The 16,851-nt window shown below is 43.1% G+C and overlaps 1 protein-coding gene across 1 annotated transcript in view; it reads right to left on the bottom strand.

The window, feature by feature from the left end:
- The window catches only part of Adgre3 (adhesion G protein-coupled receptor E3), an 89,421-nt gene that overhangs the window by 68,272 nt on the left and 4,298 nt on the right, over positions 1-16,851 (bottom strand). Inside the window, exon 2 of the mRNA XM_021218322.2 lies at positions 9,479-9,569. Within this exon, the coding sequence (XP_021073981.1) occupies positions 9,479-9,533 (55 nt within the window). The 5' untranslated portion in view covers positions 9,534-9,569. The remainder of the gene's footprint in view (positions 1-9,478; positions 9,570-16,851) is intronic.

The raw sequence follows: 16,851 nt of genomic DNA, 5'->3' as shown, positions 1-16,851 counted from the left end.
CCCTTTCCCTGGCAATGCACTGGAGCAAAGATGGCTCTCTTACCAGCTCAGGCAGTGAGAACCTTCCTGGGCAGACACCTCTCCTCTGGCAGGAAAGCTGCCAGATATCTGGAGCCAGAAAAGGTGTCTGTCCCAGCAGCTGTGTCGCTTCTGCAGACCGCCCATGGCTCTCCTACCAGCTCAGGCCTTGAGACCCCTCTCTGGAGGACACCTCTCCTCAGGTGGGAAAGGTGCCGGATGACTGGAGCCAGAAACACAATCTTTTCCAGAAGTTGTGTCACTTCTATAGGCCGCCCTCATTGTATTTTCAATAGCCAGTTCTCTTGCCTGATACTGCCTGGGGATTGCAAATTGGCATTGAAATATAAAGCAGGTTCTTGTTGGTGCACAGCACAAGTTATATATGGGGACAGTACATATTTTTTTCATCTTCATTTGTCTTTAATGCAGCTTATATAAAGATATTGTTCTGTTCACTGAATTTTACTTGTAATTGCAAAACAGCAGCTGTTTTGGTGACACTCTAAATGCTTCTAAGTAAATAACTTTTTAATTAGGAAAAAATCAGAGCATCACGAAATTTGCAGGCAAATATATAGATGTAGGAAATATTATTCTGCGTGTGGTAACCCAGAGGCCAAAAAACATGCTTGATCTGTACTCATTTATAAGTGAATGTTAGCTCTAAACTACAATATAACCATGCTGCAATTGAGAGATCAGAGGAAGCCAAGTACCAGTGAGGACCCAATGAAGAATGCTTGAATCTCATTCTGAGGGAGAAGTCTGCTGTCTGAAATTGTTGGAGACAAGGAATTGGGTGAGAGAGTATGTGGAGAAGGAAAACAGGGGCAGTGATTAGGTGTGGGAAGAGGGGGAGATGAAGCTGGGAAAAAGGAAAAAGAAATTATTCGGAGGGGGGGTCATCTCTGGGACAATCTGGAGAGTTGGTTCAGGAGAACTCCTCAGAGGTTATAGGTTAATCCCAGCTGAGACAAGTGGCCAAGTCCTATAGCCAGACATGGCTTCTAGGATACAAAGGGGGATGCAAACTTACCCACAAAACTATAATTTGCCCTTACTACAGTATGTACCAGGATCAAGATGGAGCAGAGATTAGGTAATAGATAAACTAATCCCTGGCTGAAAGTGAGACCCATCCATTGGAACAGAGCCAGTCCCTGAAACAATTAATGGCACTCTGCAATGCTTGCAGACAGAACCTTAGCATAACTGTCTTTGAGAGCCTTCATATAACAGATAAGGAAAACAGGTGCAAAGACCACAGCCATAAAAATGAGAAAGAGCTTGAGGAATCTTGTTGAAGAGTGTGGGGAAGGATAGAAGGAATCAGAGGTTTCAAGGAAACCACAAGAAGACCTACAGAGAAAACTAACCTGTGCCAATGGGGGCTCACAGTGCCTGAACAACCAACCAAAGAGCATGCCTCAGATGGACCTAGAAACCCTACATGTATATAGTAGACATGTAAGTTAGTCTTCCTGTGAATTCCTTCACAACTAGATACTTTCTCCCTAGTGAAGTTGCTTTGTCTGGCCTCAGTGGAAGAGGGTGCACTTATTCCTGCTGCAACTTAATGTGCCAGGGCAAGTTGGTATAGATTGGAGAGCCTACTGTTCTATTACAATAAAGGGAAGAAGAAAATAGAGAGGGGAATGTGAGAGTAGAAATTGGAGGAGAGGAGCTAGGTATCTGTGATTAAGATATAAATTGAATAAATTAATTAATGAAAAATATTCATAATAGCATCCCTGATCTCCTCTGTCACTTTGTATAAAACAAGGACATTGTAAGTGCATCAGTGAGAGAGAACAAAGGGTCCAAAGTGAGTATACAAGGAAGATACAAAGTAAATACATTAAAAAAACAAACCTATGGTGTGCAATTTATCATGATTTTTTCCATCTCAGTTTTTTATGCCAGACCCAAGAACTGTTTGCATAGTTTATTAGTTCAATGCTGAAGTTTCTTTCATTATTGTTGTTGTCTTTTATTTTTTTCGGAAAGTTTTATGGCAGTCGCCTTATAGTCACAAGCCTTGAGGGACTAATTGAAGGTCAACCCCGACAAGCCAGAAAATAAACCTCTTGGTGTCTCACTTGGGGGCGTTTCAAAGTAAGTACCACTGACTGAGGGTCAAGGTTTTATATTTGGGGACTCATACTAGGATTCAAGGAGATCACCCTAGCAACCACCAACTAAGACTGCTCAGAAATGGCAACAGGCACCTATTCATAAGTTTTTGTCTTTCTGTCCCTTCTACAGTGGATCTGTTACTGATGGATCCTCCACGCCCTTACCCCCTACCATAGTCCGGGTTCCCACTGCTCCTCCTCAAGGATCTTCCTTGAGCCCTCATCTAGCGTCCCTTTATCCTCCCTTTCTTCTGGTCCCAGTAAAGGGGGAGGGTGGGGAGGGACCCTCGGAACCAGGACCGGCCATGGGGACATGGAGCAAAAGGGCCACTTCACCCCATATGATAGTGGCCCTCCCCTTTTCATCAGTGGGCCCATAGATGAGAGAAATCAGGCCATGCTGATTGGCCATTCTCATCTGCTGACCTATACAATTGGAAGCCTCAGCACCCCCCTTTTTCAGATAATACTGAGGGTTTTATGAATCTCTTTGAGACTGTCCTGTTTACCCATCAACCCCTAGGATGACATACAACAGCTTATGAGGGTCCTCTACACCACTGAGGAGAGAGAAAACATCCTCACTGAGGCCTGAAAGAATGTGCCTTTGGACACAGGGGCTCACTTGGAAAACCCAGCAGTCATTAGGATTCCCTTTAACCTGACCTGATAGGGACTTTAATTCAGCCAAAGGTAAGGAGCACCTTAAGTCTACCACTAGGCTCTGTTGGCAGGTCTCAAGGCAGTTGCTTGGTGGCCCAAAAATTTGACCAAGGTACATGAGGTGAGACAGGGATCAGATGAGTCATCTGTAGCCTTTCTAGAGCAGCTCGTGGCGGCATTCCACCAATATACACCCTATGACCCCAGCATCGAGGAGCACAAAGCTACTGTGACTATGTATTTTATAGACCAGACTAGTAGACATATCAGGGAAAAGCTTCAGAGGCTAGAGGGTGTTGTGGGTAGCCCTGGGGCTAATTATATTTGATGTTAATTCCATTCTTCTGTGAGTAGCTTCGAATAAGGAATGAGTCAGCACTTGGGTGTTTTCCTGTAAACCTGCTTCCAACCTTAATTTGTAAAACAAAGGAGAGCTGATGATTGGGCGAAAAAAGGGAAGGTGGAGCAGGAGGAGAGGGAGAGAAGAAAGAGAAAATGGAAGAGGGAGAGGATATAGAGGAGGAGGAAGGAGAAAAGCAAAGCAGAAGCACATAGCCTGGAGAAACTGCAAGTTCTAAGGGGTCTCATAGATGAGGAAGATGGTAGTGTATTGGTAAATGCCCCGGCCTGCGGGACACTTTATTCCATGGTCCTTGAAGGGGATCACAAACCTAGAGAGAAATGGGAATAAAGAAAGAGAGGTAGACCATGCATGTTTGTCATAGTCTCTTTTACTAAGGGGAGATGCTCAGGTTATATACAATTTGGAGAGGGGTGATCAAAGGTATACAGTGAGAAATAATTGGGAAGAATTATTTGCAAGTCTAATACATTTAGTGATTCATCTAGGGTCCTTGGTGCTACTGCCCTGGGACATAGGGCGGCTTATCTAAGAGCCTATCTCGGGGTCCGGATCCTCCTGACAGTTCAAGGTGACAGCTCTGGGCAGCTCTGGAATGTGAGAAGATTCCCTTAGTCCTTGATGTCTGTTTAGGTCTTGCTGGTTCCCAGGAGTGGCCTTGCAGAGGGAGAGGGGGAAGGGCTCTTGACAAAGAACTATGTGCCCTGGGTGTAAGATGCCTGGGTTTTCTCAACCTGGTCCCTGACAGGTAAATCTGCCCAATTTAGGTGCACAGCATGTAATCATATTAACTTTGCTGTGTTTTCATTGCTGGGGCATATTTGGGAGGAGATTTACCACAACAGAGATAGTAGAGATATCAGGAAAAAGCCTCAGAGGCCAGAGGGTATACAGGATATGTTGTTGGGGGAATTTAGTGTTGGTCACTGAGAAAGTCTACCATAACGGAGACAGAGGAGAAAGATCAGAGAAAGAGAAAGAAAGAAGATGAAAGGGAGATGAACAAAAGAAAGGAATTTACAGAGAACCTTGTTTACAGTAGTTAGTGAAAGCAGAGAAGAGAGATTCCAACCAAAGAGAGACAGAAAACCCCTTGAAAATGACCAGTACATATACTTCAAGGAGAGGGGTCACTGGGCCTGAGAGTGCCCCAACAAACAGAAGCTGGGGCTGGTAGATACTGGGGCCCAACACTAGGTCCTCTTCTAAAACTCTGGGCCAGTTTCCAGAAAAAAAAATTGTGAGTCCAATAGTTCTACCATAAGATCCAGCAATACCACTCCTGGGCGTATACCCAGAAGATGCTCCAACCTGTAATAAGGTCACATGCTCCACTATGTTCATATCAGCCTCATTTATAATAAGAAGCTAGAAAGGATCCAGATGTCCCTCAACAGAGGAATGAATACAGAAAATGTGGTACATTTACACAATGGAGTACTACTATTAAAAACAATGAGTTTATGAAATTCTTAAGACAAATGGTTGGATCTGGAGGATATCATCCTAAGTGAGGTAACCCAATCACAAAAGAACACACATGATATGCACTCACTGATAAGTGGATATTAGCACAGAAGCTCAGAATACCCAAGACACAATTTGTAAAACACATGAAACTCAAGAAGAAAGAAGACTAAAGTATAGACACTTGGATCCTTCTTAGAAGGGGGAACAAAATACCTATGGAAGGAGTTACAAAGACAAAGTTCGGAGCAGAGACTGAAGGCATGACCATCCAGAAACTGCCCCACCTGGGGATCCACCCCATAAACAACCGCCAAACCCAGACACTATTGCAGATGCTAACAAGAGCTTGCTGTCAGGAGACTAATATAGCTGTCTCCTGAGAGGCTCTGCTAGTGCCTGACTAATACAGAAGTGGATGATCACAGTCATACATTGGACAGAGCACAGAGTCCCCAATGAAGGAGCTAGAGAAAGTACCCAAGGAGCTGAAGGGGTTTGCAGCCCCCTAGGAGGAACAACAATATGAACTAACCAGTATCCCTAGAGCTCCCGGGGACTCAACCACCAATCAAAGAAAACACATGGAGAGACTCATGGCTTTAGCTGCATATGTAGCTGGGGATGGCCTAGTCGGTCATCAATGAGAGGAGAGGCCCTTAGTCCTGTGAAGGTTCTATTCTCCAGTATAGGGGAATGCCCGGGCCAGGATGTGTGAGTGGGTGGGTTGGGGAGCAGGGGGAGAGGGGAGAATAGGGGATTTCCAGAGGGGAAACTCGGAAAGGGGATTAAATTTGTAATGTAAATAAAGAAAATATCTAATAAAAAATTGTGGGTCCAAGGGGCTGCTGGTACTAAACAATATTCATGGACTACCCAAAGAGTTGTGGACCTGGGTATGGGCCAGGTATCCCACTCATTCCTTGTTATTCCTGACTGCCCCTATCCCTTGTTCAGGAGTGATTTACTCTCTAAGATGGGGGCTCAGATCCACTTCCTTCCCAAGGACCCTCAATTGAGGGGGCATGCTGGAGAACCTGTCCAGGTCCTTACTATTGGGATGGAGGATGAATACAATTTGTTTGAGCTCAAAACCCAAAAGACAGGATATTGCTTGGTGGCTGGAAAAATTCCCTCTTGCTTGAGCTGAAACTGCCAGACCAGGACATGCATGTCTGCAGGCCCATGTGTATGTGGATCTTAAGACTCAGGCTAATCCTGTCTTGTTGCGCTAGTACCCGATATCTCTGGAGGGATGAGAAGGTATTAAACCACACATTGACCAGCTGCTACAACCAGGGGCCCTGTGCAAGCACTGCTCTGTTTGGAACATATCCCTTTTGCCTGTAAAGAAGCCTGGCACTCAGGAATATCACCACATGCAAGACCTGAGAGATGGGAGCAGCTGCTTGGTTGATGGCCAACAGAAGGCTAGAGCTTTGGTGGTACAGCAGGTACACCTTCAAGACTGTACAGGACCATTTACCAACAACAGGGACTCCTAACGTTGGAAGGCAAGATCGTCAATAACTAACCAGAGATAGTTGCCCTACTACAGACCTTTTTGAAACCAGCAAAAGTGAATATTATCCATTGCCCTGGGCACCAGAAGGGTGAGGACCGCATGGCTAGTGGGAACCACCTGGCAGACTGGGCGTCAAAGGAAGTAGCGATGAAAGAAATAAAGACTGCCCTCTTGACTAATCACCACTCGGGTGAGTCCAGATTGGAACTTGAGAAATGGCTGGCCACCACCTGGGTTCCCTAATCATGAACTTAAGCCGATGAAAGGGTGTCCCACTAACTATTTGGACCAAAGTGGACATTGGAAGACACTGGAGGGAAAAACCATCCTACCAGAACATCAGGCCCTTGAACTGCTTACACAAATGCACAGATACACCCACTTTGGTCGTAGAAAACTCAAACAGGTGACCAAGGGATTGGGTATAGTTATTTTAAATTTAGGAAAACTAGCAGACATGATCCCTAGAAATTGTGAAGCTTGCCAGAAGGTGAGTGCCTGTCCCACTGAGCACCATCAGGAAAAGACTAAGGGGTCATAGTCCTGGAGTATTTTGAGAAGTTGGTTTTATTTAAGTCAGACCAGGAAAATATGGGTATAAGTACCTCCTAGTCTTTGTAGTCTTTTTCTGGATGGGTAGAAGCCTACCCCACCAAAAGAGAAACTGCAGATGGTCATGGAGAAGATATTAGAGGAGATACATCCTTGATTTGATATGCCTTAAACCGTTGGCTCAGATACCAGGCCAGCCCTTATTTCTCAGGTAAGCCTGGGAGTGAGTATGTTTCTAGGGAGAGATTGGAAACTCCACAGTGCACACAAAGTTCAGAGCAGGTAGAAAGGATGAATTGGACCCTGAAGGAGACCTTAACCAAATTGTCCTTAGAGACTGGTGCATATTGGGTGGTGCTCCTTCCCTAGGCATTGTTTAGGGACAGAAATACTCCCTTCAAGACTCTTATGGGACTCCCCCCCCTACTCTTTGACCACCTCCTCCCACCCCCCGGGTGACTTTTCAGGCTGGCTTGATTGCACACTTTTCAGATCAGCCACCAGCAATTGTGGCCTAAACTTAGTACCCTGTAAAACACAGGTACCCTAGAGATTCCACACAAGTACCAAATTGGAGATTCGGAAGAGGCATCTTGCTGAAAACTTGGAAGCAAAGTGGAACTAGCCATTCCTGGTGTTGTTGACTACCCCAACCATCGATAAGTGGATGGAGTAACTGCCTGGCTTCATATAACTCACTTCAGACCAGCATCTGTGCCTGATGCCAGCTGGATAGCAGACAGACACCTGAGAAACCCCCTCAAGCTCAAGATCACCTACCATTCTGCAATGCTAGAGAAACCATGAGGTGGCTATGGTGTATCTTCCTTCTTGCACTGAGCCTCAGCATCCCCCACAACCCTACCAAAGTGACTTGGTAAGTACTCTCGGTCACTGGGGGTGTAGCTTGGTCCACTACAGAGGAACACCCACCTTATACCTGTCTGGACCTTGTCTTTGATCTCTGTAAGTTAGTGACTCTTGGGATATCCCACCCTAGAGACACAGGGGTAGGAGTTACTCAAATGTGGGGGATGAGGGACTTGTGAAGTTAAACCATGTCCTAGAAGTGGCTTTGGAGGGTGGGACTTAGGCTGTGGACACCTCAACTTGATTGAGGAGTGCCCTTCAAAAGACTCCCATATATGTGTGTCCCCAAGATGGGAGAAGCTGGCAGCAGGACCATCAGAGAGTGTGTGTGGGAACCACTTTTTACCACCTGCCTCCCCCCATATGGATGGTGGGCTTGTGCCTTAGGATTGGCCCCTTATGTGCACTCTACCTTACTGGACCAGTTCTCTGATTTCTGTGTACTGGTCTAATTGATCCCAAGGCTTATTTACCACCACTATGGAGAGCCTCTAGATAGATGGGACAGTACTCTCTGTTTGAACAAGAAGTGAACCCTTCACAGTGCTCACAGTGTAGTTGCTCTTGGGACTGGGAGTGGCTGGAGTGGCTACTGCTACCTCTTCCTTGGTACTACAACGCCATCAATACCAGAACCCCAGGGCCACCATAGATCTGGACATTAAGAGGATGGAAACATCGATCTCTGACCTACAGGAGTCTCTGCTCTCTGTCGGAAGTAGTCCTACAACATACAAGAAGGCTAGGTTTACTGTTCCTCCAACCAGGAGGATTGTGTGCTGCCCTCAATGAAGAATGTTGCTTTTACATAGATCAATCTGGGGTAGTTAAGGATTCCATGGCCTAGATGAGAGAAGGCCTAGCCAAGCCGAAGAGAGAAAGAGAACAGTGTCAGGGCTGGTTTGAGTCTTGGTTTAACTCCTCCCCTTTGTTAACCACCCTCATATCCACCTTGTTAGGACCCCTAATTGTTCTTCTGCTATTCTTGACTTTTGGACCCTGCATACTGAACAAGCTTATAGCCTTAATAAAACAGAGAACAGGAACAGTACAACTGATGGTCCTGCACCAACAATATGATGCCCTGAGGACAGGACCTGAAGAATATGAGTTAGTTAACCAAGATCCCTGAGTGTAGCTCCAGGATTGGAACTTGTACAAGAAAAAGGGGGAAATGAGGGACCCTAAGGTTTTTTTCTAGTCCCACACCTTCCTTACAGCTTACCCCTCCCACCCGGGGTCAAGGCTAGGCAAAGTTCCATTCTCCACCCACAGAAACATTCTCAAGTAAAAATTTCTCAGAAAAACTGCAGAATGTACTGACTGATAGTCACCTGACCCTCTGGAAAGTCCTAGGTAGAGTTCGAATGCGTGTCATAAACTGTCCATGCTTGCTGGCCAGTAGATTTAAAGCTCAATATTCTCAGTTAATAAGTTTAAACTGTAACCTTGCAGCTGTAACCTGTGCTCCTAAAAAGTATACAAGCTGCTTGAAATTGCCATTTGGGGTCACCTTCTAGTCATTCACCTTGAGAGACTACTTGAAGGTCAACTCCGATGTACTGGAAAATAAACCTCTTGCTTTTGCATAAAAAAGTGTTTTATGGCTTTTTATTTTCAAATAAATCTATGAACTCATGTGACAACTAACTTTGCGGTGTAAAATGTAAGCTTTTGATGAAATTTTGTTTTGCTTTTGTTGACTATAAGTTTCTATTTTGTCTGGTACCTGCAGGTACTGCACAAAGAATTTCAATCCAAGGAAGGATCTACAGTAAAGTGATAGCACAGCAAAGTGACTCTGTTTCTGTAGAATCTCACAACTTTGAAGAAATGCCACAAGAGCAAAGACATTGGAAGATGAGAGAGCCCTTTTCAACTTACCTGAGGCATGCAGGAGGCACCTGCTTCCCATATCTCCAGTTGCTACCATCAACATTCTGGGAATTTCTTCAACAGGGCTGGGTGAGAGTTCCTGAAAGGAATGAACAAATCAAAAAAAAATCTATTGCTGGTCGGTAAAATGAAAATACAGATAAATAATGCACCAAACCTATTGACATCTGTCCCTTCCCACCAATAACTGCATATGATAACCTATCTCAAAGAAAATACTTAACGAAGGTGACCACAGGAACTTTGACTGGAGCATGCATGCTTACTCCTCAATAGACAAACAGGAATTGATCTTTAATGGAACTTAATTCTGCTGACAGTTTAAATGCAGTTCACACACAGGCGACCCCACAGCAAGACTGTCACTGCTGCCTTTCAAATTTCTAGTAACAATCACATTCATTTTGTGATGGACATCACAATCACATATAAAAGCACTTTGTTAAATAACGTGAAACAAAGAGCACTTTTGATTCACAGGAGCATTGTTTTCTATGACTTCACGTAGCTATTTTTTGTAGGTACCTGGGAATATGAAATATATTATAATTAATCTAGTCACTATATCATGACAAAACCTCCTTGTATAGTGTTTGAAATGTTTGAAAGTTAAATTCTTTAAAGGCCATTTCATTTCTGTAATTGTTCTACCTCAGGATTCACAGTCAACATTCCATTTTTGCCCTGAATTTTACAATTTCTTTTTTCCAAAATGTTTACAGTCTGAAACTGAGAACTTGGTGCTCTGAGAAAGGCTACTTTCTGTGCAAGCATAAGAATCTGAGTTGAAATTATTAACATCTATGCAAAAATGTGGGGACAGATATACATATGTGAAACTCCAAAACTGGAAACTTTATAAAAAAATGCAACATTCTCATCAGTTATGCTATACTAAATGGCAAATTACAGTTTGATTGGGGATCCCGTCATAAGAGAATAAAGTGGAGAGTGAGAAGACACCTAATGCCTTCTCTGACTTCTGCTCCTGCATGCATGGCTATAAACCATTCTGCATTCAAAAGCATGAAACACACATGCACACACACACACACACATACACACACACACATACACAGAGAGAGACAGAGAGAGAGACAGAGACAGAGAGACAGAGAAGAAGAAGAAGAAGAAGAAGAAGAAGAAGAAGAAGAAGAAGAAGAAGAAGAAGAAGAAGAAGAAGAAGAAAAAGTAAATAAGAAAAAACCCCAGATCTCATAAGATCCCAGACACACAACTCTTCTCTGTAATGAGGGAGCTGTTTCAAGTTCATGGCTTCTGGGTGAAGGAGAGGCATGTTTCCTCAGAAATGTGTCCACTGCTTGATTGTGTTTCACTGGATGGCTTGATATCCGTGGACATTTAGGTATAACTAATTTTGGGTTATAACTGAAGAAGTATATATAAAGTTGGAGAGGTCCACAAAAGGTAGGATCTGGATTGGGTTTTGGAAGGTGAATGTGATCAAAACATATTGCATGTACTAGTAGCAAATTCTGAAAGAATAAATACAAAAATGAAAAAGTATACCTTTGCTTCCGGTTGGCACCAGCCCTGCCACCTTGGGCACAAACTCAGCGGACTGGCCCACAGTCCCCAGAGGACTCTCCACACCCCAGATGCCCTAGCACACACACCCAGGATCTTGGGATCACTGGTGAGTGGAATGCTACATCTGTTCCAAAACAACCGTGAGGGGCTTGTGCCAGCAGGAACAGGGGCATAGGAAACCTGCCCGACCAGCAGCTGGGATTCCTTCTGTTTAGTGCCAGGCCTGAACCACCTTGGGTGCAAACTTAGTGGAGAGTCCAACGGTGCCCAGAAGACTCTCCATGACACAGGCGCCCTAGCCCCCTCAGGGTTTTAGGATCACTGAGGAGAGTCAGCCTCCAGAGAGGGCTCTGACCCCGGGACTCAGGAGAGAGCCCAATCTTGTATCCTGGGTGTCTCAGAGATCAGTCCACGCAGGAGAGCATGCAGACTGCTGAAGCAACAGAGCTTTTTGGGCAGGGTCCCTTTGGGTCTTCATCTCAGCCAGAGGGCAGACCTCTGGGCACCTTCTCTGACAGAGGAGAGTTGGCCTCCAGGGAGGTCTCTGACCGCTGGGACTCAGGAGAGAGTTGGACTCCCAAGAGTGTTGAAATAGGCTAACTAGAGGGCACAGGGACAGTATTCTAATTAACAAAATCAGAGAAAAAGGAGACATAACAACAGAACCTGAGGAAATCCAAAACATCATCTGATCCTAACTAAGGAAGTGAAAGATCTGTATGATAAGAACTTCAAGTCTCTGAAGAAAGAAATCGAAGACGGTCTCAGAAGATGGAAAGATCTCCCATGCTCATAGATTGGCAGGATTAATATAGTAAAAATGGCTATCTTGCCGAAAGCAATCTACAGATTCAATGCAATCCCCATCAAAATTCCAACTCAATTCTTCATAGAATTAGAAAGGGAAATTTGCAAATTCATCTGGACTAACAAAAAACCTAGGATAGCAAAAACTATTCTCAACAATAAAAGAACCTCTTGTGGAATCACCATTCTTGACCTCAAGCTGTACTACAGAGCAGTTATGATTTAAAAAAAAAACTGTATGGTACCAGTACAGTGACACACAGGTAGATCAATGGAATAGAATTGAAGGCCCAGAAATTAACCCACACACCTATGGTCACTTGATCTTTGAAAAAGGAGCTAAAACCATCCAGTGGAAAAAAGACAGCATTTTCAACAAATGGTGCTAGCACAACTGGTGGTTAGCATGTAGAAGAATGCAAACTGAACCATTCTTATCTCCTTGTACAAAGCTCAAGTCTAAGTGGATCAAGGAACTCCACATAAAACCAGAGACACTTAAACTTTTAGAGGAGAAAGTGTGGAAAATCCTCAAATATATGGGCACAGGGGAAAAATTCCTAAACAGAACAGCAGTGGTTTGTGCTGTAAGATCGATAATTGACAAATGAGATCTCTTAATATTGCAAAGCTTCTGTAAGGCATAAGATACTGTCAATAACATAGTACTACCAGAGGATCCAGCAATACCTCTCCTGGGCATATATCCAGAAGTTGTTCCAACTGGTAATAAGAACACATGCTCCACTATGTTCATAACAGCCTTATTTATAATAGCCAGAAGCTGGAAAGAACCCAGGTGTCCCTAAACAGAGGAATGGATACAGAAAATGTGGTACATTTACACAAGGAATACTACTCAGCTATTAAAAACAATGAATTTATGAAATTCCTCGGCAAATGGATGGATCTGGAGGGTATCATCCAGAGTGAGGTAACCTAATCACAAAAGAACTCATAATATGCACTCATTGATAAGTGGATATTAACCCAGAAACCTAGAACACCCAAGATACAATTTGTAAAACACATGAAACTCAAGAAGAACTAAGACCAAAATGTGGACACTTCGCTCCTTCTTAGAATTGGGAACAAAACTCCCATGGAAGGGGTTACAGAGACAAAGTTTGGAGCTGAGACGAAAGGATGAACCATTCAAAAACTACCCCACCTAGGGGTCCATCCCATAATCAGCCACCAAACGCAGACACTATTGCATATGCCAGTAAGATTTTGCTGAAAGGACCCTGATATAGCTGTCTCTTATGAGGCTATGCCAGTGCCTGGCAAACACAGAAGTGGATCCTCATAGTCAGCTATCGGATGGAACACAGGGCCCCCAATGGAGGAGCTAGAGAAAGTACCCAAGGAGCTGAAGAGGGCTGCAACCCTATAGGTGGAACAGCAATATGAACTAACCAGCACCCCCAGAGCTCGTGTCTCTAGCTGCATATGTAGCAGAAGATGGTATAGTCAGCCATCAATGGAAAGAGAGGCCCATTGGTCTTGCAAACTTTTTATGCCCCAGTACAGGGGAACACCAGGGCCAAGAAGGGGGAGTGGGTGGGTAGGGGAGCAGGGGAGGGGAATAAGGGACTTTGGGGATAGCATTTGAAATGTAAATGAAGTAAATACCTAATAAAAATTGAAAAAGAAAAAAGAAAAAAAAAGATACTGTCAATAAGACATAAAGGCCATGAACAGATTGAGAAAGAATCTTTACCAATCCTAAATCCAATAGAGGGCTAATATCCAATATNTACAAAGAACTCAAGAAGCTGGACTCCAGAAAATCAAATAACTCTATTACAAACTGTGGTACAGAGCAAAACAAAGAAATCTCAACTGAGGAATACTGAATGGCTGAGAAGCCCTTGAAAAATATTCGACATCCTTAATCATCAGGGAAATGCAAATCAAAACAATACTGAGATTCTACCTCACACCAGTCAGGGCTAAGATAAAAAATTCAGGTGACAGCAGATGCTGTCGAGGATGTGGAGAACGAGGAACACTCCTCCATTGCTGGTGGGATTGCAAGCTGGTAAAACCACTCTGGAAATCAGTCTGGTGGTTCCTCAGAAAATTGGACATTGTACTACCAGAAGATCCAGCAATACCTCTTGTGGGCATATACCCAGAAGATGTTCCAACTTGTAATAAGTACACATGCTCCACTATGTTCATAGCAGCCTTATTTATAATAGCCAGAAGCTGGAAAGAACCCAGATGTCTTCAATAGAGGAATGGATACAGAAACTGTGGTACATTTACACAATGGAGTACTACTCAGATATTAAAAACAACGAATTTATGAAATTCTTAGGCAAATGGATGGATCTGGAAGATATTATCCAGAGTGAGGTAACTCAATCACAAAAGAACACACATGATATGCACTCATTGGTAAGTGGATATTAAACCAGAATCTCAGAATACCCAAGATACAATTTGCAAAACACAAGAAACTCAAGAAGGAAGACCAAAGTGTGGATATTTAGTTCCTCCTTAGAATGGGGAAGAAAATACCCATGGAATGAGTTACAGAGAGAAAGTTTGGAGCTGAGACTGAAGGAAGGACCATCCAGAGAGTGCCCCACCTGGGGATCCATCTCATAAACAACCACCAAACCCAGACACTAGTGCATATGCCAGCAAATTTTTGCTGACAGAACCATGATATAGCTGTCTCTTGTGAGGCTATGCCAATGCCTGGCAAATACAGAAGTGGATGCTCACAGCCATCTATTTGATGGAACACAGGGCCCCCAATGGAGAAGCTAGAGAAAGTGCCTGAGGAGCTGAAGGGGTCTGCAACCCTATAGGAGGAACAACATTATGAACTAACCAGTACCCCCAGAGTTTGTGTCTCTTGCTCCATATGTAGCAGAAGATAGCCTAGTAGGCCATCATTGGGTGGAGAGGACCTTGATCTTGTGAAGTTTATATGCCTCATTCATTACAGGGGAATCAGGGCCAGGTAGTGGGAGTGGGTGGGTTTGGGAGCAGGGAACAGGGAGGGCATAGGGGACTTTTGGAATAGGATTTGAAATGTAAATTAATACAATATCTAAGAAAAATTTGTTTTTGAAAATAAAAGTATACCTTCTCTAAAAATGAGCTAGAAATTCTTATATTCACTTTGCATTCATAGAATAATTCACTAAGATTCATCATATGGTGATTTACTTGAGAATTCTAAAGGATTTTTTAATATAAAGAATGTAGTATATGTCTGTTGCTAAAATTGAACCTTGTTTTTTTTGTGATACATACTGTATTTAGGGTAACATTGCCACAACTTGCTATGAACAGCTGGGCAGTGGGTTTCTGAAGCAATCAGTAATAAAGATTAAACAAAATAGTACAGGAATTTATCACATTTCACGGTAGCTTGACCCTGGACCAGGGAGAGACATTATATTAGTGTCTTTATATAAATGCATTTTTGGCACCATCATTATAAAATTGAGAGAAGAATTGCCTAAAGAAAAATGACAGTGGGTGTCAGTAATCTAATATAAACTGTCCTGTGCATATTACCATCAACAATTGTATACTTTGTAAATCTGTGAAACAATAAAATGCAAAAACATTGGTAGGGACCAATATGGAGATATATCTCACTAGTGTATAAGTGAAGAAATTTTAAAAAAGATTATGGTAGGCTATAGGTGAGATGAAATATTCATGATGTATGTAGCAGAAGATGGCCTAATTGGCCATCACTGGGAAGAGAGGCCCCTTGGTCTTGCAAACTTTATATGACCCAGCACAATGGAATGCCTGGGCCAAGTAGTGGGAGTGGGTGGGTAGGGGAGCAGGGGTAGGGGGGGTATAGGGAACTTTCGGGATAGCATTTGAAATGTAAATAAAGAAAATAATAATAAAAAAATTAAAAATATTCATGATGATAAGTACATCGTGACCACCTTCGTACCAAGGGGCAGAAAGTTGCATGCTGATAGGTATATGCAGTGGGGATAATCAGAAAATGCGATAAACTTTTAGATGGATTCGAAAATGTTATGAGTCATTTGGCAGAAACTAAGCTGAGAGAAATCACATTTCAGATAAAAGCTCTACTAAAATTAAAATATGTAAGATAAATTACGTATCAATATACATAATGGATAGCATGGCCTAGATACTAGAGGTAATCAGGCCTCTCAATTCTTAATAGCATAGGGAATTAGTTTTCTTATATGATTTGGGGGTTGCGGGCTAGGGAATGAAGAGAGGTCACACACTACAAGACTTGGTCAAGGTGCCAGAAGTAATTAGGCACTAGATAAAAGTTAATTGCTAATTCAAAATTATTTTAGGTCTTGGTGTTAGCATGTGGCTAGATTCAGAGCTTCAAGTGTTGGATAGTAAGGAGACACCAAGCAATATAGCAGGCTTGCTTAGCAAATGTCCATAAAGCACTACTGAGGGGTGTGAGCTGATTTCTATGAAAAAAGTGCAGCTAGAAGATCCATAACATAACTGAAACATTTTCATTTGCATTTAAGATATATTTAAGTAATGACATTTACCACACGCACATACACAATTACATCTGTGTACTTGCATGTGTGTGCATGTATGTTTGCATTGTATGTGTACACAGAGTCAGTAATTCATCAACAATCATGCAAATCTCTCAAATATAGTGCAATGCATATTACTGAGACTGAGAGAGGGATTCTCACTCTGACACAGGATCAATCAGTAGCCACTGTAGAACCTATGAATTACTGTTAAATGATAGCAGAATGGTTAGTACTCTGTAGATTTTGTTTGTTCTTCTTAGTTAGCTAATGCTCAGTGTACTGGCTAGCTTTGTGTCAATTTGACACAGCTGGAGTTATCACAGATAAAGGAACTTTAGTTGGGGAAATGCCACCATGAGATCCAGCTGTGGGGCATTTTCTCAATTAGTGATCAAGCTGGACAGGCCCCTTGTGGGTGGGTCCATCTCTGGGCTGGTAGTCTTGGATTCTATAAGAAAGCAGGCTAAG

This window comes from Mus pahari, chromosome 18, assembly GCF_900095145.1.
Source record: "Mus pahari chromosome 18, PAHARI_EIJ_v1.1, whole genome shotgun sequence".
NCBI lineage: Eukaryota > Metazoa > Chordata > Mammalia > Rodentia > Muridae > Mus > Mus pahari.
Note: the sequence above shows the minus strand (reverse complement) of the source record. Positions and strands in the feature narration are given on the sequence as shown.